This window comes from Oncorhynchus keta, chromosome 32, assembly GCF_023373465.1.
Source record: "Oncorhynchus keta strain PuntledgeMale-10-30-2019 chromosome 32, Oket_V2, whole genome shotgun sequence".
Classification (NCBI taxonomy): Eukaryota; Metazoa; Chordata; class Actinopteri; order Salmoniformes; family Salmonidae; genus Oncorhynchus; species Oncorhynchus keta.
Window position 1 is genome coordinate 5,288,292 of NC_068452.1, and position 20,906 is coordinate 5,309,197.

The 20,906-nt window shown below is 46.0% G+C and overlaps 1 protein-coding gene across 1 annotated transcript; it reads left to right on the forward strand.

Moving 5' to 3' along the window:
- The first annotated feature begins 165 nt into the window (after positions 1 to 165).
- gpr179 (G protein-coupled receptor 179) lies at positions 166 to 20,090 on the forward strand. The gene is made up of 12 exons (XM_035746685.2): positions 166 to 735; positions 874 to 1,987; positions 5,025 to 5,133; positions 9,376 to 9,460; positions 9,767 to 9,993; positions 12,529 to 12,597; positions 14,071 to 14,180; positions 14,408 to 14,646; positions 14,980 to 15,118; positions 15,691 to 15,793; positions 15,879 to 16,028; positions 16,444 to 20,090. Exons 2-12 carry the CDS (start codon positions 960 to 962, stop codon positions 19,831 to 19,833), a joined length of 5,649 nt encoding a protein of 1,882 aa, XP_035602578.1. The 5' UTR covers positions 166 to 735; positions 874 to 959; the 3' UTR covers positions 19,834 to 20,090.
- Positions 20,091 to 20,906: the final 816 nt, after the last annotated feature.

Here is a 20,906-nt window from a genome sequence, read left to right on the forward strand (position 1 = left end):
AAAACACACACAAAGACACACGCAGACATAGAGAGCAGTCCCTGCCGCCAACAGATGTGCACTCTCATCACTCCACAGGCACAACAGTTACAGTAGCATCTCCAGCAGCATACCGAGGGGGAATCACAGAAAGAGAGAGAGGGAGAGAGGGGGTAGAGGTTGAGGAGCAGGGGTAATCACCGTCAGTCAGAAAGAGAGAGCGAGAGAGAGAGTGGACAGTGAGAGCGAGAGATGCTTTACAGAGGAACTGTGGAGCGAGCAAGAATGTAACAGGCAGACAGAAGGAGGAGTGCAGAAGAGAGAGAGAGACACAGAGGAAAGCCGCTCTTTTTCTTTCCCCTTCCACACACTACTACACCTGCTCTCTCTCACCGCCCCACCTTGCCTCAGACCCTCAATATTGGGCTGTTCCCTCACTCCCCTCCTCCCTCTCTGCCTCCTCATGTCGTACACGCTAGCGCTTGTTTCGGGCTGGGAGTGTGGCGCACCTCTCTCTCTCTAATCTCGGTTGGTTTTGTCTCTCACTGCTCTGCTGCTGCTCTCACCGGGGACCCGTCGTCGGGAAACGGGAATACAAACATGGGAGTGACAGGCAGATTGACTGCGGACATGATGGGAATGGTAGTGGGATTGAGCGGGAACGCCACTGGATTTCCCCAACAATTCCCTCTCCCTCCCACCGACATGCAGGATTAACCAGGAACACAAGTCGGATTCCTCCAGTTCCCATCAGAGGTAGAGAGTATGATTTTAATCCGTGTGTGTTTGTGTTTGTGTGTGTGAGGAGTGTGTGATTATGAGGCACAAATGAGCACGGTGTGTTGTGTGTCTGAGACAGTGCTACAGATGATCGACTCCCCCCTGTCGTTACAGTAGACACCTGCTGGAGCACCTCAGCCTGTATGACTACAACTGGAGAGAAGGAGAAGAGACATAAAGAGAGATGAGAGAAGAGGCTTATGAGGCTTTCCAAGCCTCGGCCAAAATGTGACATTTATTTGAGGATTTTGAAAAAGGTCAAGACTAGAGATTATAAAAGAGGGAGGTATTACTATATGGCCCCCCCAACGGGAGTGGATTTGAGAATGGGCCCTGTTTGGCTCCTCTTGTTGCTGCTCACACCCCTTCTTTCAGCACAGGTTAGCATAGTTTCTGAATTGGGGACTACAGCCGAGTCAGAGGACCCAACATCATCCGTTGTGAGCGCTACAGGGCAGTCGGGCACCCCCTACATCCCTGATCCCTCAGGGTCGGTCACGACCCCCTCGGAAGCCCCAGAGGAGGATTGGACGCCGGCAGAGGCCTTTCTCTACAGCGGGGACAACTCCGTCTTGGAGATAGTGGAGTGCGACCGGGCGTACAGTCTCACGGGTCAGAACGGCCCCCTGCCGCGAGGGTTCTATGGCCCCCTCCGACCGTCCATGGACGCCCTGGCCAACACGGCCAACTTCCTCAACATGATCCTCCAGGCCAGCGACCTGCGAGAGAGCAGTGTGCGAGAGGACATGGAGTGGTACCACGCCATGGTGCGCGCCCTTCTGGAGGCCGACCCCCTCATCCGGCAGGCCCTCCTCACCTTTGACGCCGACCCAGCCTCCACCGCCCCCCAGCTCGTGCTCCGCGCCTCCCGGAACCCTGCCCCCCCCAGGTACCAGAACATCCTCCTCCAGGACCTCTCTAGCCAATGGGAAAGTCTGCACCTCCCGGCCCCCGCACCCGACGACACCTGGTTCAGCAGTTTCAAGTTTCCCGCCTCCTCAAACCAGCCCACCTCAGCCCTATCTAAAAGAGTCCTCCTCAATGACCTCAGCACCCTGGACACGCCCAAATGGGGGCAGGGCGATAGCTACGTGACCAATCGCAGCGGGGTGCGCTGGGCCAACGGGCCATTCCTAGAGTGTGAGGACGGCCGCTTCCTGCCGGGCTGGCTGCTCACCCTATCCACTTCCTTCTACGGCCTGAAGCCCGACCTCAGCCCTGAGTTCAGGTCAGTCAGGGCCCTGGCTGTGTCTAAAATGGCACTCTATTGCTTATATAGGTTTTGACCAAGTGTCACCCTATTCCCTATATAGTGCACTACTTTTGACCAGGGTGAGTTGGGCGAGGGCCCTGGTCAAAAATAGCACACGACATAGGGAATAGGCTGCCATTTGGACAAACCCATGTCTCTCTCTGTGTCTCATACTGATGACCTCATTTGAGGTAGATACGTTTAGTACCATCATCAAGGACTATGATGGCTCCAACCCACTACTTCTGCCCCCAGTAGGCTATAATTCACGTTTCGTGCCTGGCTCTAAAAATATCTGGCCCCAGCAGTACTAGGGCCTATAGTAGTAACCAGAGAGCCACACTGGAGATACTTTGATAAGCATTTGAAATAGCAGATATGATTGAATTACCCATTTTTTATTTTTTTATTTTTATTTCACCTTTATTTAACCAGGTAGGCTAGTTGAGAACAAGTTCTCATTTGCAACTGCGACCTGGCCAAGATAAAGCATAGCAGTGTGAACAGACAACACAGAGTTACACATGGAGTAAACAATTAGCAAGTCAATAACACAGTAGAAAAAAATGGGCAGTCTATATACAATGTGTGCAAAAGGCATGAGGAGGTAGGCGAATAATACAATTTTGCAGATTAACACTGGAGTGATAAATGATCAGATGGGCATGTACAGGTAGAGATATTGGTGTGCAAAAGAGCAGAAAAGTAAATAAATAAAAACAGTATAAAAACAGTATGGGAATGAGGTAGGTGAAAAAGGGTGAGCTATTTACCTATAGACTATGTACAGCTGCAGCGATCGGTTAGCTGCTCGGATAGCTGATGTTTGAAGTTGGTGAGGGAGATAAAAGTCTCCAACTTCAGCGATTTTTGCAATTCGTTCCAGTCACAGGCAGCAGAGTACTGGAACGAAAGGCGGCCAAATGAGGTGTTGGCTTTAGGGATGATCAGTGAGATACACCTGCTGGAGCGCGTGCTACGGATGGGTGTTGCCATCGTGACCAGTGAACTGAGATAAGGCGGAGCTTTACCTAGCATGGACTTGTAAATGACCTGGAGCCAGTGGGTCTGGCGACGAATATGTAGTGAGGGCCAGCCGACTAGAGCATACAAGTCGCAGTGGTGGGTGGTATAAGGTGCTTTAGTGACAAAACGGATGGCACTGTGATAGACTGCATCCAGTTTGCTGAGTAGAGTGTTGGAAGCCATTTTGTAGATGACATCGCCGAAGTCGAGGATCGGTAGGATAGTCAGTTTTACTAGGGTAAGCTTGGCAGCGTGAGTGAAGGAGGCTTTGTTGCGGAATAGAAAGCCGACTCTGGATTTGATTTTTGATTGGAGATGTTTGATGTGAGTCTGGAAGGAGAGTTTGCAGTCTAGCCAGACACCTAGGTACTTATAGATGTCCACATATTCAAGGTTGGAACCATCCAGGGTGGTGATGCTAGTCGGGCATGCGGGTGCAGGCAGCGATCGGTTGAAAAGCATGCATTTGGTTTTACTCGCGTTTAAGAGCAGTTGGAGGCCACGGAAGGAGTGCTGTATGGCATTGAAGCTCGTTTGAGGTTTGATAGCACAGTGTCCAATGACGGGCCGAAAGTATATAGAATGGTGTCGTCTGCGTAGAGGTGGATCAGGGAATCGCCCGCAGCAAGAGCAACATCATTGATATATACAGAGAAAAGAGTCGGCCCGAGAATTGAACCCTGTGGCACCCCCATAGAGACTGCCAGAGGACCGGACAGCATGCCCTCTGATTTGACACACTGAACTCTGTCTGCAAAGTAATTGGTGAACCAGGCAAGGCAGTCATCCGAAAACCGAGGCTGTTGAGTCTGCCGATAAGAATTTGGTGATTGACAGAGTCGAAAGCCTTGGCGAGGTCGATGAAGACGGCTGCACAGTACTGTCTTTTATCGATGGCGGTTATGATATCATTTAGTACCTTGAGTGTGGCTGAGGTGCACCCGTGACCGGCTCGGAAACCAGATTGCACAGCGGAGAAGGTACGGTGGGATTCGAGATGGTCAGTGACCTGTTTGTTGACTTGGCTTTCGAAGACCTTAGATAGGCAGGGCAGGATGGATATAGGTCTATAGCAGTTTGGGTCCAGGGTGTCTCCTCCTTTGAAGAGGGGATGACTGCGGCAGCTTTCAATCCTTGGGGATCTCAGACGATATGAAAGAGAGGTTGAACAGGCTGGTAATAGGGGTTGCGACAATGGCGGCAGATAGTTTCAGAAATAGCGGGTCCAGATTGTCAAGCCCAGCTGATTTGTACGGGTCCAGGTTTTGCAGCTCTTTCAGAACATCTGCTATCTGGATTTGGGTAAAGGAGAACCTGGAGAGGCTTGGGTGAGGAACTACGGGGGGGGCGGAGCTGTTGGCCGAGGTTGGAGTAGCCAGGCGGAAGGCATGGCCATGTCTCTCTCTGTGTCTCATACTGATGACCTCATTTGAGGTAGATACGTTTAGTACCATCATCAAGGACTATGATGGCTCCAACCCACTACTTCTGCCCCCAGTAGGCTATAATTCACGTTTCGTGCCTGGCTCTAAAAATATCTGGCCCCAGCAGTACTAGGGCCTATAGTAGTAACCAGAGAGCCACACTGGAGATACTTTGATAAGCATTTGAAATAGCAGATATGATTGAATTACCCATTGCTGGATACGATCTGACATTTCAAAGTAAGGCCCTTTTAAAGGCCAAATAGGTTGATCTAGAGAAAATGTCAAGCTCCAGGCGATAGAGTTGAATACGGATGATTCAATTACAATAATAATATATTTGTTCCCATAAAAGGTCCTGTTGTTTATGTTGCTATTTGCTATTTGTTTGTGCCCAGTTAGTTTCCAGGATATTCTCTTTTACTGAAATGGATGTGTCTCTTTGTGTGTGTGTGTGTGTGTGTGTGTGTGTGTGTGTGTGTGTGTGTGTGTGTGTGTGTGTGTGTGTGTGTGTGTGTGTGTGTGTGTGTGTGTGTGTGTGTGTGCCCACGCTCTTGTGCCAGGGGTGTAATCCGTGTGGATGTAAACGTACAGGGCTTTGATGTGAACCAGTGTGCCACGGGGGACGCTTGGTTTGCCAACACACACCAGTGCAACCGCACCACCATGGAGGTAAAGAGACTCTCAAAACATTTAAGCCCTGGAAAAAACATAACTGGAACCTCAAACTGTTGTTGAAGAGTTACAGAACCTCTTGTCTCTGACCAAGGCCTAGATTCAATCAGATCAAGCGTTAGCCGGTGACAGCGTTGGAGCTGTCAAATCGGTGAGCAGCTGCTCTTGATCATTGCCACGAAGCCACACCCATCCCATCCGCATTACAGTGGGTTTTGACCAAAGGCCACACCCTCTCTTGATAATGCTTCGCTTTGATTGAAGTTTTTATAAAGTAGAGCAGAGCTCAACTTTTTTTCTACCGCTCTGCTAGCAGGGTTCTCGCCGCTCACCTTCTCACCATCCCCCGCCCGTTTCTCTGCATGCCCTCGGTGAAAATGAAATGGGGGCACAACTTCTACTGCTGAATTCGTCGTTGGTGAAACCCCTGCATTAGAAGTTGAGAACGAGAAAGTGTAGCCCACATATACATAATTACGTTCAAATTGAAAGTCGTTCAACACAATTATGAGAATTTCTATCAGCCTAATCGAGGTGTAGAGCTCACATTCCAGTGTTGGAACTTGTAAACAGGGCTGCGCTGGAATTATCTTAATGCAACTCCATGCACCCAATGACAATGTCTGCTGTAGATATAATGCCAGGAGCGACTTGTGGATTTGACCGCTCTAACGCACTTCCACCCCCGATAATGCCAAACAACCGCTATGCGGATGTCTGCAAAAGCGGATCTGATTGAATTGAGCCCTAAATCTCCTAGAACCAAACCTGGAGTGGGCTGGCCAGCTTCTCTGTCACAAGAGACGGCAAAAAACCCTAACTGGCTAAACTCAACTCCACGATTTTACATTGGAGTTGAGGGTACTGGAGCTCCGACGTCACATAAAATGTTGATTTGATTTGATTAAAAACTGCTGATTAAATCACCCAAAGAATAGCCCACAGTTACACAGAACAACGTTGTGTAATTGCGGGTGATTCTTTGGGGTCTAAAATCTGCAGTTTTTGAGCCATCCACACTAGTCACCGCGCAACTCCATCGTAAATGGTGGAGTTGAGTTGAATAAGCTACAATACTCCAAACCCTAACCTATACACTTTTGTAAGTCACCATATAGGCAGTATTTAAGTAGTAGTAGTGGGTATTGTGACATCATATGATTCATATAAATGCATTCGTCAACCCGAACCGCTTTAAATAGCGTTACTCTCTCTCTCCATCTCCATCCTTCACCTGTTACTTCATTTACATGTTTATCCTCCACTCAACCCCTCATCCATTCATAGTTGTCCTTCTCTGCTCCTCCTTTACCTTCGCCCCCAATTTATTCCCCTTCTCTTGTTTGATCATCATCTGTCCTTTCCGACACAATCCTCTCCCTCTCATCCCGCCCTTCTGTTTAAAGATAGCTGTGCTGGGTGGCGGAGGGATGATCTGCAGGATTAAGATGATAATCCAGCCATGAACGACAACCTTCCCCCAATCCCCATGCACCCATCACTCATCTGACAGGCAGAAACAGAACACAGGAGCACGCCCATATCCCAATCTCATCAGCATCATCCCCTCTCTAGTCTCATCCTGTCCCCTCATGGAACATCCAGAGACAGGTCAGAGGTGGAACAAGAGAGAGATTGATTTCCAGGTAGAATGGGATGTTTTATTAGAGATTATTTCATTTCCTACAAAAGGAGTTCATTGATTCATGTTGAATTGTGGGCTAAGGCCTCTTTTAAAAGGGGAAGCGATGACTTGCATTAAAACCATATTTTTTTAAAATAATGTAATACTGTATTTAATCTACATGATTGTATGGTCTAGCTACACTTAAATCAAGTGATTTGATACCTTTATCAGTTTTTTTCAAAGGGCAAACAGATGTGTCTTTCACTTTCACTTGTGTGTGTGTGTGTGTGTGTGTGTGTGTGTGTGTGTGTGTGTGTGTGTGTGTGTGTGTGTGTGTGTGTGTGTGTGTGTGTGTGTGTGTGTGTTACATACAAATTACTCACCAAGTCAATTGTAAATTCATATAACAGTCAACTAAGAAAAATAAAAAACACCTCTCTCAAATCAAAATGTCATAATGCAATAAAAAAACAATGAACCATATTAGATAAGACACTCAGTAAGAGTCAAGCCATAGAGCAAATACGCCTCTGGAGTGAGCTTGATATGTACATCATGAGGCTTTAAAGCGCAGGTCCATGCTATGTCTACCAACCGGCTGACTTATTAATTACTTGCTATGTATGCCATCTCCATCTGAGAATTAAATTGCCTGAGTTCAGTTAAATCCATGGAACAAACAAATATTTAACCCTTTAAGTAGAAACGCGTTTACCCCGCCCACCTGAGGATTTGTCCTTTTCAGGCATCTATTTCCTGTGTTTGAGGGGTGAAAATCCACTTGTCACTTAATTCTCGCTGGATTGATACTTTTCATTTGAATCCCCCGACTCTTTCATACTCTTGCTTGTGCCTGTCGTGTTTCCCCCGTTAACGTTACGACCGTGGAAATGTTTGTTCTGACCTGTCAAACACACCCCGGCAATGGCTGTCATGGGCTCAATGGGATACATTGTCTTTCTGTTGAATCTAAATTAATCGCTAAAGCTTCGTCAGGGATTTAACACACCGTCTCGACGCTTACATCACAAGAAAGAGAAGGAAAATAACATTTTGATGGGTGTTCATTTTTCGTGGAATTGAAAAAAGTAATAATTTAATACAGTTGAAATGTTTACAAATTAGATGCGCTGAAGTGAAACCAACTTCAGAAAATGAACACTCGGATTATAGTGATATTATGTCTGATCTCGCCAACAATGTAAAGTATGTTTAGATACTGTAGGTGTAATCTCGAGCCAATCGTGTTTCTTTTTCATCTAAGGGTATCTTGCTATTATCACACTTGTTGAATTATGCAAGAGAACGTGACAACAACAGTAATAAATGAGGCGGACAGTGCAGGTAGGGTTGACAGAGCAAGTGTCTGGTGGTTGCAGCCCTGTTCCTCCCCTTTGTGTTAATTTATTCATATCGGCAAATACGTCTGGTGTATTTATGCAAATTAGGTACATATAATAATAAAATATACCTGATACAATAAGTAAATGTATATGAATGAGTGCATTCTAAGAAAGAAAAGTGAAATTTGACTATAAAATGGAATACCTGAATTCCCACCAAAATCCCTGAACTGTAATTCAGTCAATATCTCACGGATTATACAAACTCAAAACGTTTGGAGTATCGTCATCCATTGTCCAACTGTTGCATTTATTATAATAGTTTTGAAACCTTTTAACAGTTTAGATGACCGTTGCTACTTTGAACAAGCAATTAGGTCTGTCAATACCTGATGTGGGATTGGACATGTACTTGAAGGTAGACGTGTGTGTGTGTGTGTGTGTGTGTGTGTGTGTGTGTGTGTGTGTGTGTGTGTGTGTGTGTGTGTGTGTGTGTGTGTGTGTGTGTGTGTGTGTGTGTGTGTGTGTGTGTGTGTGTGTGTGTGTGTGTGTGTGTGTGTGTGTGTGTGTGCATATGGGATTTCACTGGTAGAAAAGGGATAATGCTCTTGGTAGCGAAGCATTACATATCCATTTAGGTTTTAACTTAGATTAACACAGAGGCGAGAGGCGAACGTCCAAATGGCTGTTTCCTTGACTGAGTGCAGCTGTGCTGGGAGCCATCATGGTGGAGAAACTAACACCAGGCTGGCTGAGAGAACATATGGAACACACTCCATCTCCATTAACTCGAGAACAGCCAAGCATGTCAGACCAATCAGGCATAGGCAAATACAGTCACCTAACTGTAACAATTCATACCAGCAAAGCCCTATTTATCATAACAAGAGAAAAATGTTTTTTGGGCCATTTTCACACAGAAATGCTGATATTACAGCAGCAGCAGCAGATAATGATGCCTTGGTTGTGTTGGTTTTTCTGACGTCCACAGCTGTTTACAGATGGAAACATTGCAGATATGCCAAAGAAAAACTATTACTTGCAATTGAATTGTTTTTCATTCCTCTAGGAGCTCCCCTTTCAGGTGTGGAGTGGGGATATTGCAATAATGATAAAGTCCTCCTAATACAGACATGTCAAACTCGACACCTCACGGACCCTATTCATCCTTGGTATCAATCAGGGACAATGATTGAGCAAAATCCAAACTACCCTTGTCCTTGTACTATGATGTGAACTTTAATCCCCACTGCTTTTACTACCTTCCAGTGTGAGCCAATCACAGGCCAGGGATTCAGATTGGGCCAGTACTGCTGTCGCTGCAAAGAGGGATACTACAGCCCCCCAATGGACGGTAAAGTAGACACACGGGGTGCATCCTAAATGGCACCCTATTCCCTTTATAGTACACTACTTTTGACCAGAGTCCACAGGCTAGTGCACCCTGTGGGGAAATGGGTGCCGTTTGGGATGCATTCAAATAATCAAGAACATTTCTATTCAATGTTTGTCTCAGAACTTTACTTTATATAAGACCCTGGTCAATGTGATGTAATCTTTTGACTTGTAAGCCAAAGACAGCTCTAAGACAATACTTAAAGATGAATTGTCGTCACTGTCCAGCTGTCTTTGTTTCTATCCCCGTGCGTGTCTAATACAGAAGGTGGTGCCCTGAACGGCAGCGGTGGGGAGGGGGGTGGCGTGTGTTACCCGGCCCTGCCCATCTGTCTCCCCTGTTGGCCGGGCTGCAGGCGCTGCGAGGACGGCTCTCCCTGTTGGGTAGAGGAGGACTGGTTCCTCAGAGCCGGGGTGCTGGCCGTCCAGGGCTTCTTCATGCTGCTGGTGTTCATCAGCATGCTGGTGGCCTACCAGTTCCGATGCAGCAGGGTGAGTGAGTTCTAGTGGGTGATAGGGTCATATTCATTAGGGTACACTGTAGCAAAATGTATCGCAACGGAACATTTAAATGAGTGCTTCTTGTTGGACAAGTTAAGGTAGTCCCTCGCTGTTGCATTATGCTTTCTTCCGTGTGGTGCGTAATCAATACACCTCTGGAGTAACTCTAACAGTTAAGGTTAATGGTAGAGAAATATGATTCTAGATCTGTGGTTAGGGGCAACTTCTACAACAAGCCATCATTGATGGTTAACTGTTCGGTTTCATCATGAAGATCTCACTAGTCTTCAAGTTTCAATGTTTATTCGCAGTGCTACTTGAGTCGATAATTAGAAGGAAATTGATATGAAGCTCTGCTAAAAGTAACAATTAAGTTGTTCCCTCATTCTTTTGAAACACTGTCAGTGCTAGCTTCCTTGCATATAGAATATGTTGAAACTCTGCTCTGTGGCTCTATCATAGCTAATCTAGTCATCTTGACGTCTTCTGTCATTACTCATCATAGTCGTTGTCACTCTAGATAAGAAACGTGGAAATACCTAACTCAGGGCTCTGAGCTTGAATTTAAAAAACGTCTCAAAGTAGGAGTGCTGATCTAGGATCAGGTCCGCCCTGTCCATATAATATTATTCACCACGATCTATAAGGCCAAATTGATTCTATATCAGCACTACTCTAAGAATCTTTCTGAATATGAGCCCTGAGTGTTAACATGAATTGAACATCTTAAGCCATGTTCTATGTGACAGCTTACGAATGAATACATTTATCCAATATCAGATACAGTAAGGCCAACATACAGGTAACTGCCAAAATAAAGGGAATTGGCAACATAAAGTGTCTTAATAGGGCGTTGGGCCACCACGAGCCGCCAGAACAGCTTCAATGCACCTTGGCATAGATTCTACAAGTGTCTGAAACTCTATTGGAGGAATGCGACACCATTCTTCCATGAGAAATTCCATAATCTGGTGTTTTGTTGATGGAAAACGCTGTCTCAGGCGCCGTGCCAGAATCTCCCATAAGTGTTCAATTGGGTTGAGATCTGGTGACTGAGACACACACACACACACACACACACACACACACACACACACACACACACACACACACACACACACACACACACACACACACACACACACACACACACACACACACACACACACACACACACACACACACTTTAAACCCCCTATACTCCTTTGATACCCCTCTTTCAAAGTCACTGAGATCTCTTCTCGCCATGGTAACCAAACTAATGGCCAACTGGGCATTTTATGCAAGCATGATGGAATGCGGGTACTATTTAATGAAGCTGCCAGTTGAGGACCTGTGAGGAGTCTGTTTCTCAAACTAGACACTCTAATGTGCTTGTCCTCTTGCTCAGTTGTGCACCGGGGCCTCCCACTCCTCTTTCTATTCTGGTTAGAGCCAGTTTGCTCTGTTCTGTGAAGGGAGTGGTACACAGCGTTGTACAAGATCTTCAGTTTCTTGGCAATTTCTTACATGGAATAGCCTTCATTTTTCAGAACAAGCATAGGCTGACGAGTTTCAGAAGAAAGTTATTTGTTTCTGGCCATTTTGAGCCTGTAATCGAACCCACAAATACTAATGCTCCAGATGCTCAACTAGTCTAAAGAAGCCCAGTTTTATTGCTTCTTTAAACAGCACAATAGTTTTCAGCTGTGCTAACATAATTGGAAAAGGGTTTTCTAATGATCAATTAGCCTTTTTAAATGATAAACGTGGATTAGCTAGCTCAACGTGCCATTGGAACACAGGAGTGATGGTTGCTGATAATGGGCCTCTGTACACCTATGTAGACATCCCATTAAAAATCAGCCGTTTCGAGCTACAATAGTCATTTACAACATTAACAACGTCTTCACTGTATTTCTGATCAATTTGATGTTATTTTAATGGACAAAAAATAAATGTGCTTTTATTTAAAAAAACAAGGACATTTCTAACTGACCCCAAATTGTTGAACAGTAATGTACTTGTACCCCTCATTTGCTCAAGTGTTTCCTTTATTTTGTCAGTTACCTGTATATCTTCATGTATCATCGCATTACAGCAGGGGAATTAGTATAATTGTACCTCCCCCTGGCCATTCTTCCTCTCTAAGATAGTGCTCCACGGACCTAGTCTCTGCATACATCAACACATGTAGAGTTAAATGGTTAAACACGGAGCAGCGATGGTCCACAGAGACATCGGAAATCAAAGCACTATAAGATAAGCACATCATACTGGACCAATCACGTTTCCTCAATTCCTCTCTCTCCCCCTCCCTCCCCTCACTTTCAATCTCCATTTCCACCTCTCTCTCCCTCATCCACCCCTTCCCTCTCCACCCTCATCAACTGCATCCTTCTCGCCATTGACCTCTACCTTCCCTCTTCTCTGCCCTCCCCCATCTCTCCCCCTCACCTTCCCTCTCCCCCACATCCATCCCTCCTCTCTACCCTCCCTCCATCTCACCTTTCCCCCTTCCATCTGTCTATCTCACCTCCCCTATAGAGGATTCGGGCATCGGGTCTCCTGCTTTTGGAGACCATCCTGTTTGGCTCTCTGCTCCTGTACTTCCCGGTGAGTGAGATAATATATGAGCGAGTGAGTGAGTGTGAAGATAAGAGCGCTCTTTTCAGATCACTGCGTTGGGTTGGGGATTATATCGTAATGGAGGATTTAGATTGGTGGTGGGGAGGGGGAAGGTTGCATCCCAAAGGCACCCGTATAGACCCTGGTCAAAAGTAGCGCACTATATAGGGAATCGGGTGCCAGTTGGGTAGCAGCCAATGTATTCGTTGCATAACTCTGCTTTACTCGATGGCCGGCAATAGGTTATCAATCACTTGTGTGATTCATTATCCCAATTAAGTAGTCGTTGCTGTCAGAGTGTGCGCAACTGGTCGAAGGTAGTCAGGTGCAGGAGAGCAGAGATGAGTGAACAGGCACACTTTAATCAGGCAGAGGAAAACAGCCAGACGCAACTGTGTCACAACACTCCGGCCAAAGGAAAAAAAACGATAGGGCACAAATCACACAAATAGGTACAAAATAACAAAACCACGGGTTACAACAATACCCGGCGCAAAACCAGCCTGAAGCGTCACGCACGTAACGAATGAACAAAACCACACTCAGACATGGGGGGAACAGAGGATAATCTACACATAGAGTAATGAGGGGATGTCAACCAGGTGTGCGGAAAAACACGACAAAACAAATGGAAAATGAAAGGTGGAGCGGCGACGGCTAGAAGACCGGTGACTTCGACCGCCAAACGTCGCCTGAAGAAGGAGAGGGACCGACTTCGGCGGGAGTACTTGACAGTTGCACAACTCACTCACACATGTATCTACCCTGAATCATTGATCAAAGTATCCCGTTCAAGCCAATGGTAAATGATGTGGGCATGTGATCATATTACTTCGCTCGCTAGAACACAAGGTTGAGTTACATATGTGCGATATACACATATTAATGTGTTCCCTTCCTCCGTTCAAAACGGAGGAGCTTTGCTGTGTTCTCACTTCACTACGCTATCACAGATGCACTAAAGAAACACATATGGGGGATTCAGACGCTAAAAGGCCGACACAAAGGTGAAATTCCTTTCAATCTGCTGTAACTGTGGAGCGTTGGCCCAGACGAAAGGGCAACCGAGGGACAGGCTCTCTCATCTCTGTAGGGCATCACCTGGGGGGGTCACACATCGCCCCCTTTAGCCCTCCAACCATTTGATCTACTGTTGCGGCGGTCACCGACCTAGAGCACACATACAAATCCACTCATGTACACACACAGTCCTGTCCACTGCGCATTTCTGTACACGTTCCTGATTACTCAGTGCATAAGTGCATAATGTGTCTCTCCACTGAGGAAGGTAGAAATGTTCTATTTAAACACATTCTAATCAATTATGGTCCTGTATTATTTTTATCCACAAAGCCTGTTACCTATTGTAACTACAAAGACAAGGTAAACTAAGCTCACAGGAGTGATTTTGCGTGATAGATCATCTGCTAATGCCTCTCTCTATCTATCTCTCCCCCTCAGGTTTTCATCATGTACTTCAAGCCCAGCACCTTCCGATGCATCCTGCTTCGCTGGGTGCGACTTCTGGGCTTTGCCATCGTCTATGGAACGGTAACACTGAAGATATATAGGTCTGTACTACCGCACTCTCTCACTACTACATCTCACTTATCGTCAGTATCACCGCACGGGTATCCCCTCTCTATAGTCAGGTCGATCAATATGTTGTGAGCTCTTTCCCTGAACTCAGATCAGTTTGTATGCTGTAATGTAATTCAAAATGTGTCAAAAAAGTGTCTGTGTATGTTTATCTCTGAGGAGTAACGAGTAACATCAAGTCAACTTCCCACACATACAGGGTTCTCAAGGTGTTCCTGTCACGCACAGCCCAGAGAGTGCCCTACATGTCCAGCATACACCTGCTGAGGTTGCTGGGAGTCATGGTTGTGACCGTCAGCTGGTTCCTGTGTGCGTGGACCGCGGGCGTTCTACAGAACCGTGACCGCAACGTTCCGTTACTGATCATAACGACCACGTCGGATGGTCAGGGCTTCAGCCTCTGTGACCTAGACCGCTGGGACTACATGATGGCCGTGGGTGAGTGGATAAATCTAATTGAAAAAGAGGGTTGTTGGTGTTTTCCAGGTGATACAGAGAAAATAATCTATATTTAAAAGATAAACTCCAGCACACGGGCATTCTTGTGTAGACCTATTGACCAAAACCAAAAATCCAGTGAATGTTACTGTTATCGATTTGGCTTTTTCTGTCTGGCTACAAATCACATTCCTGATTGAGGTCAGAGGTAAAAATCCATTTACAAACATGATTTTGAGCTCAACAACCCAGACAAAATAACACATTACTGCCTGACACTACTTGTGTATGAGAAGAGTATAAACGTTATGCCTGTCTCTTTGTCTGACTCAGCCGAGCTGATGTTTCTGTGCTGGGGCAGTTTACTGTGCAGTGCTGTGAAGCCAGTGCCCTCAGCCTTCCACGAGCCTCGCTACATAGGTATCGCCATACACAACGAGCTGCTGCTATCCTCCATGTTCCACCTGCTACGGTAACCAAGCGTACATGATCCTCGGCTCTAAACAGAGGCAGTAAACCGGGATAAAGCCAATGATTTATAGTATATAGGCCTACACTAGATGAGTGACAGGGGGCGCTGTTTTGAAGCCACTGCACCTCCATCTTGGCACTCCCCCACCGTTGTGAAAAATATTTTGAAAGCTGTAGAAATGTATTTATTCATGTCTTTTGTACAATACGTTTATTTTATTACAGACACAATGCATACTTTCAATTATATTATGTGAGCTAAACATTTAAAAAATAAAATAAATAAATAACATGTTCCTTAATAAATTATAATTTTTATAAAGTTCTGTTACTGTTCCCACTACAACAAAAAATACCTAAATTCATGTAATTTTGTCCCTTGAAACATTTAATTCCTATGGAGGACTGCTTCTTCTGGGGAGTGCCAATATGGCTGACCGGTGGCTTCAAAGCCTCTGATTGGCCAATACATAGCATCAGCAATCCAGGGTTTATATACATCATTGGATAAAACATGCTTATCCACCACGAGAAACGCATATTGTATGTCTTCCTGTTTTATATTTTCCTTAGGTTTGTCATGCCCTCTCTGCATCCTGACTGGATGCTGTTGCTGTTCTTCACCCATACGCACGTCACTATCACTGTGACACTTGCCCTGCTCTTCATACCCAAGGTACATGGCCATTTTCTTCCACAAGCAATGTAAGTATAAACCTGTCTCTGACACATAATAACTACTCTCTGTGTGTATTCTGTAGTTCCTCCATGTGTCGAGGGCGGGGAAAGAGGAGATTGCAGAGGAGGTGTATGAGGATGAGGTGGACTTGCGGCGATCCGGCTCGTACCTCAACAGCAGTTTTACCTCAGCAGTTTGGAGTGACCACAGCTTGGACCCCGATGACATTCGGGTAAACTCCCTTTCTGCCCTGGACCCTTACTAAGTAACCATTTCTATTCAGGCACTGTCTAGGCCAAGACGGGAAGAAATTATTAAATAGAATTTAAACATTAGTAAAATAAAACAATTATAAACATTGAATTACTGCTATAACCATTTGTAGGATTACTTTATACTAATTTAAAACCAATTCGACTTTCATTATAAACTTATTATAAACCTGTGTGTATTTCACAATAGGTGGCCTGGCATAGACCTGACCTGTTTTCTCCTCCGCCTGCCCCTTCTCTTCTTGCTCTCCTTGTCCTTAACAATAACTCTTCCCCAACTTACTGTTCCCAATGGTTTTCCCTCTGCTCACTCATACCAATACCCTCCCTAATTCCCTTTATCCTTCCTTCTCTCTTCCTTTTGACCTGCACCAGGATGAGCTGAAGAAATTGTATGGTCAATTGGAGGTCCACAAGACCAAGAAGATGACAGCAAACAACCCCCACCTGCAGAAGAAGCGCATCTCTCGGCGCGGGCTGGGCCGGTCCATCATAAAGCGTATCACTGAGATCCCAGAGTCCATGAGCCGACAGTGCAGCCGTGACGGCAAAGAGGTCAACCTGGGCAGCAGGGATGTTATGCACTCCGAGTCCTGTAAGAGAGCGCCAGATACTTTTAGCATAAATTACAAAGATGAACCAATAAAGCAGCCTTCACCGGTGCTGCGTAAATCTCAAAGTGACTATGACTATGTAACCGATAAAGACCCCTCCTTGCACGACACCATGTTAAGGGCGAATCTAGCTAAGAGATGCTCACAGCGCTCTGAGACCGACTCGCTGGATATCGCACCATTGGTCTGTAAGTCAGCCAGTGCCCAAAACCTTACAGTCGATAACAATCTCCTGCTTCCTGGACCTACAAAGCTACACAAGTCACTGAGTTTAGCGTCCAGTAAAGCCCACAGTCTGGAAGACACCTACCGGGTAGGCAGAAATACTCCAGGCGAGCAAAGGCAGTCCCAACAGGATATCGCTATCAAGGACCAGACCTCAAGTGCCCTTGTGCAATCCCAGTCCTATGACAAGGCCGAAGTGTGTCCCTGGGAGCTGGCGGAGGAACGCCCTGCCAATAAGAACCAGCACGTTACCTTTGCTCCCTCCGAGGAAGAACCACAGAGCCCAGAGAGTATATCATCACCAATACTGAAACATATTTGCCCCTGGGACCATTTACCAGTTCCTAACCCAGCAGAAAGTCCTGCTGGGGATTCACAAGTCGGAGAGGCAGATTGTGAGTCCCCGAGACCCCAGGCTCCCATCTCCACTAGTGTACCTGGGTCCCCAAAGGCCGCAAACGACATGCGGGTCTTCTCCTTCCGCACTTCCACCCAGAAATGGCTCTCTGTCAAATCTTTCGTAGGATCTGTGGATGCAGGCATCAAGGAAAAGGCCAAAAAGGAGACAGCAGGAGATACGGTAAAGAAACAGGACTCAATACCACGAAAGACCCAGGGGAGTGTTGCCGCCATCGCCGTCATCGCAGCATTAAAATTAAAAACGCCAAGCACTTCAAGCGCGGAAGCAAAATCGCGAAGTGTTTCAAACTTGGAGAGGAAATGTGGTGTTTCAAGCGTAGACAAGAGGACACAGCAAAAAAGAAGTATGACAACAGGAGATGTGAAACCTGTCCTCGTGAAACAGGCTGCAATCAGACTGTCCTCAATTGATTCCTCTGAAAGAAGTCCTAGGAGAATAGTGGTTGTACAGTCCACTGTCTATCCCTGGGACTCAGAGGACATGCAAAAGGACAGTGTGTATGAAAACGTGTTCATCTCAAGGGAAAACACTGCACATAGCACAGCTAAGACTCCTTCCACTCACAGAAGAGGTAGCCAAATTAGGCCTGCTCTGGGTTTTTCCCAATCAGAGATTTGCCCATGGGATGTTCCTGCTTCCTCCCAGCAGGCCCCACAGAGACAACAGAGCACCACAGCAGACATCTGCCCATGGGAGGTGGAGGAACCAGAGGAGGATACAAAGGCGCCTGCATGTGTCAGTGTATGTCCTTGGGAATCAGAAGGAGTATTTAAAAGACAGGAGAGTGTCCGGGGAGATGTATGCCCTTGGGAAGCTGATGTTTCCGCCATCCCAATTACCTCAGCGTCCAAACAGTCTGAGAAGAAACCAGAGGGTCTGAACAAGAAAGCAACAGATGTATGTCCTTGGGAAACTGATGAAACCCCACAGATTTCTCACGGCCTGAAACCCCAAAAGAGTGTACGGGTTGATGTCTGCCCTTGGGATGTGGGGGATTCCTTCCCTGAAAAAGTAAAGGTGCCGATAATTTATGAAAATGTTAATCCACAGGAGGACAAGGGATTACGTAATGCGCCACCAAAATGTCAGGAGACAATACATGCCAATGTCTGTCCATGGGAATCTGAAGAGACACCAAAATCCCAAGACGGTGAACGGGAGAATGTCTGTCCTTGGGAACTAACAGACACGGCAAGCATGGGGAAACAAGATGTACAAACAAAAAGCACAGAGCAAGCTAAATCTGCATCTGAAAAACTAAGTGTCCCATTAGCAAAAGCATGTCCATGGGAATTCCCTGACCCACAGAAAGATTTGACAGTACTTTGTCCCTGGGAAGAGGAGAGTACAATGCCACCCATAACCATAAAGATCACCAAAAGATCATTTTCCCAGGAGACCACTGTGGCAAAAACAGACATTTGTCCATGGGACATTGGTGACCAAGAAAAGACAGATGGAAAAGACAGCCCTTGTACAAATGTTTGTCCTTGGGAAACTCAAGGCAGAACTCAAGCTGATCCAAAAAAGACTGACAGCATCCGAGTAAATATTTGTCCTTGGGAGACAGAGAAACCAGAGAAAACAGAGCAGCAAGACAGCAGTCCGGCTATTGTCTCCATAGAAACAGGAAAGACTAAAAGACAAGACAGCCTTCTAGCAGATGTTTGTCCTTGGGAAACTGGGGCAAATGATGAGCCAGACAAGACAAAAAGACGAGATGGCACTCAAACGGACGTTGGTCCATGGGAAACTGAGGAGCCAAAAAAGACAGAGGAGAAAGATGGTGTCAAAGTTGATGTTTGTCCTTGGGAACCTGGAGAGACTGACAAGACAAATGGACAAGACAATACTGAAGCAGATATCTCCAAGGAAACACAAAAAGAGAAAAGACGAGACAGTGTTCGAGTTAATATTTGTCCTTGGGACACTGATGTCCCCGAAGAACCAGAAAAGATGAAAAAGCAAGACAGTGTTCAGGCAGATGTTTGTGTATGGGAAACTGGTCCAGCTGAAGAGTCAGAAAATACTCAAATCCAGGACAGCACCAAGGCAGACATTTGTCCATGGGAGACCAGGGATCCTATAGAACCAGAGAAGATAAAAAAGCAAGAAAGTGTCCGAGAAGACGTTTGCTCATGGGAAACTGATGAACCAGAAACATCTGCAGAGAAAGAGGAAACTATCCTTGCCAGTGGCAGACAGGACGTCACAGAGACCCAGGGTGCACTCCCTATGGAACAGGGTGACGCTGCAGAACCTGCAGCCGGCAGCACGCAGGGGGCAGAGGCAGCCAAAGCTAACGTGCCCCTGGCTCGGCATGATGCTATGTGCCCTTGGGAGATGGAAGAGACCAAACCACCATCATCCCCCTCATCCATCACAGAACACGACAATAACTCTGACATTTTTACATGGGATCCTGAAAACATTCCTGAAGAGGAAGAGGAGGAAGACGATGCCGAAAGTGCTGCAGAAGCCTTCGTCTTCCCATCCGACTTGTAAATGCCAGGCCTGTCAGTTACTGGCTGGAACAAGAATTTCTCAGTGGGTGGTTACACCTGATTCACTGACTGGGTCACTGTGCAAAGATGTCCTATAGCAGGGGGGGTAATGAATCGGACATGACCTCTGCACACCTGAATGTAGCAAAGGCGCCCTGGACTGTCCATCCATAACACTCCCCAGAAAGACACTGCTTCACAAGCAATACACCCCTGGGCCAGGATCTGCAAATGCTCTGCCCACCAGAGGTACACCCCCCTCCCAGGTTCTCAATCAGAGGAAGTATCTGGATGCAGTCCCTCTTCTTCTTTCCACTTTGACCCAATTTTAGATAATGAATATTGTTTTGTGTCTCTTTGTGTGTTTATAAGTGACAATGTGCTCTTCTGTAATCACACAATTAAAACCCCATCGCCATGGCTGTAAAAGGTTGACAACGCGTTTTAAAAAATAACAGCCCGAGCCTTACGAAGCTGGCGATAACTCCTTATAGACACAAGGGGAAATAATCTACACTAGACCAGTGCTCCTTCAGTTTAACTGGGAAGCACATCCAGCATTTTTGGGAATCACTGATTACAATGGTGGTGATGCATGTCCTTTTTGTTGCCTGCTATAAACACATTCCAAACACGTTAAGGACAGCTTTCCAGCTGTAATATAAATCTGTGCTTTTTCAAAGTCAATTGTGTCAATTAGACAGTCGTGGCTACAAGGACATCAAATTTAATATCAGGGGCGGCAGCGTAGCCTAGTGGCTAGAGCGTTGGACTAGTAACCAGAAGGTTGCGAGTTCAAACCCCCGAGCTGACAAGGTACAAATCTGTCGTTCTGCCCCTGAACAGGCAGTTAACCCACTGTTCCCAGGCCATCATTGAAAATAAGAATGTGTTCTTAACTGACTTGCCTGGTTAAATAAAGGTAAAGGTAAAATAAAAAAATTTAAAAAAGTCCTGTAGATCAACAACATGATCACGTCCCTACAGGCACAGTGCTAATTTTAATAATATAACACATCGAACTTTAAGATAACTTAAAATTGTTCTAATTCAATACTGATTGAGCTCTGTTAT

Bases quoted from the DNA above. Each gene is read 5' to 3' on its own strand.
- gpr179 (XM_035746685.2), top strand. From the start codon at position 960: ATGAGGCTTTCCAAGCCTCGGCCAAAATGTGACATTTATTTGAGGATT. The intron at 1,988-5,024 runs GTCAGTCAGGGC...CTCTTGTGCCAG, and splicing joins GACCTCAGCCCTGAGTTCAG to GGGTGTAATCCGTGTGGATG. The intron at 14,181-14,407 runs GTCTGTACTACC...CCACACATACAG, and splicing joins GTAACACTGAAGATATATAG to GGTTCTCAAGGTGTTCCTGT.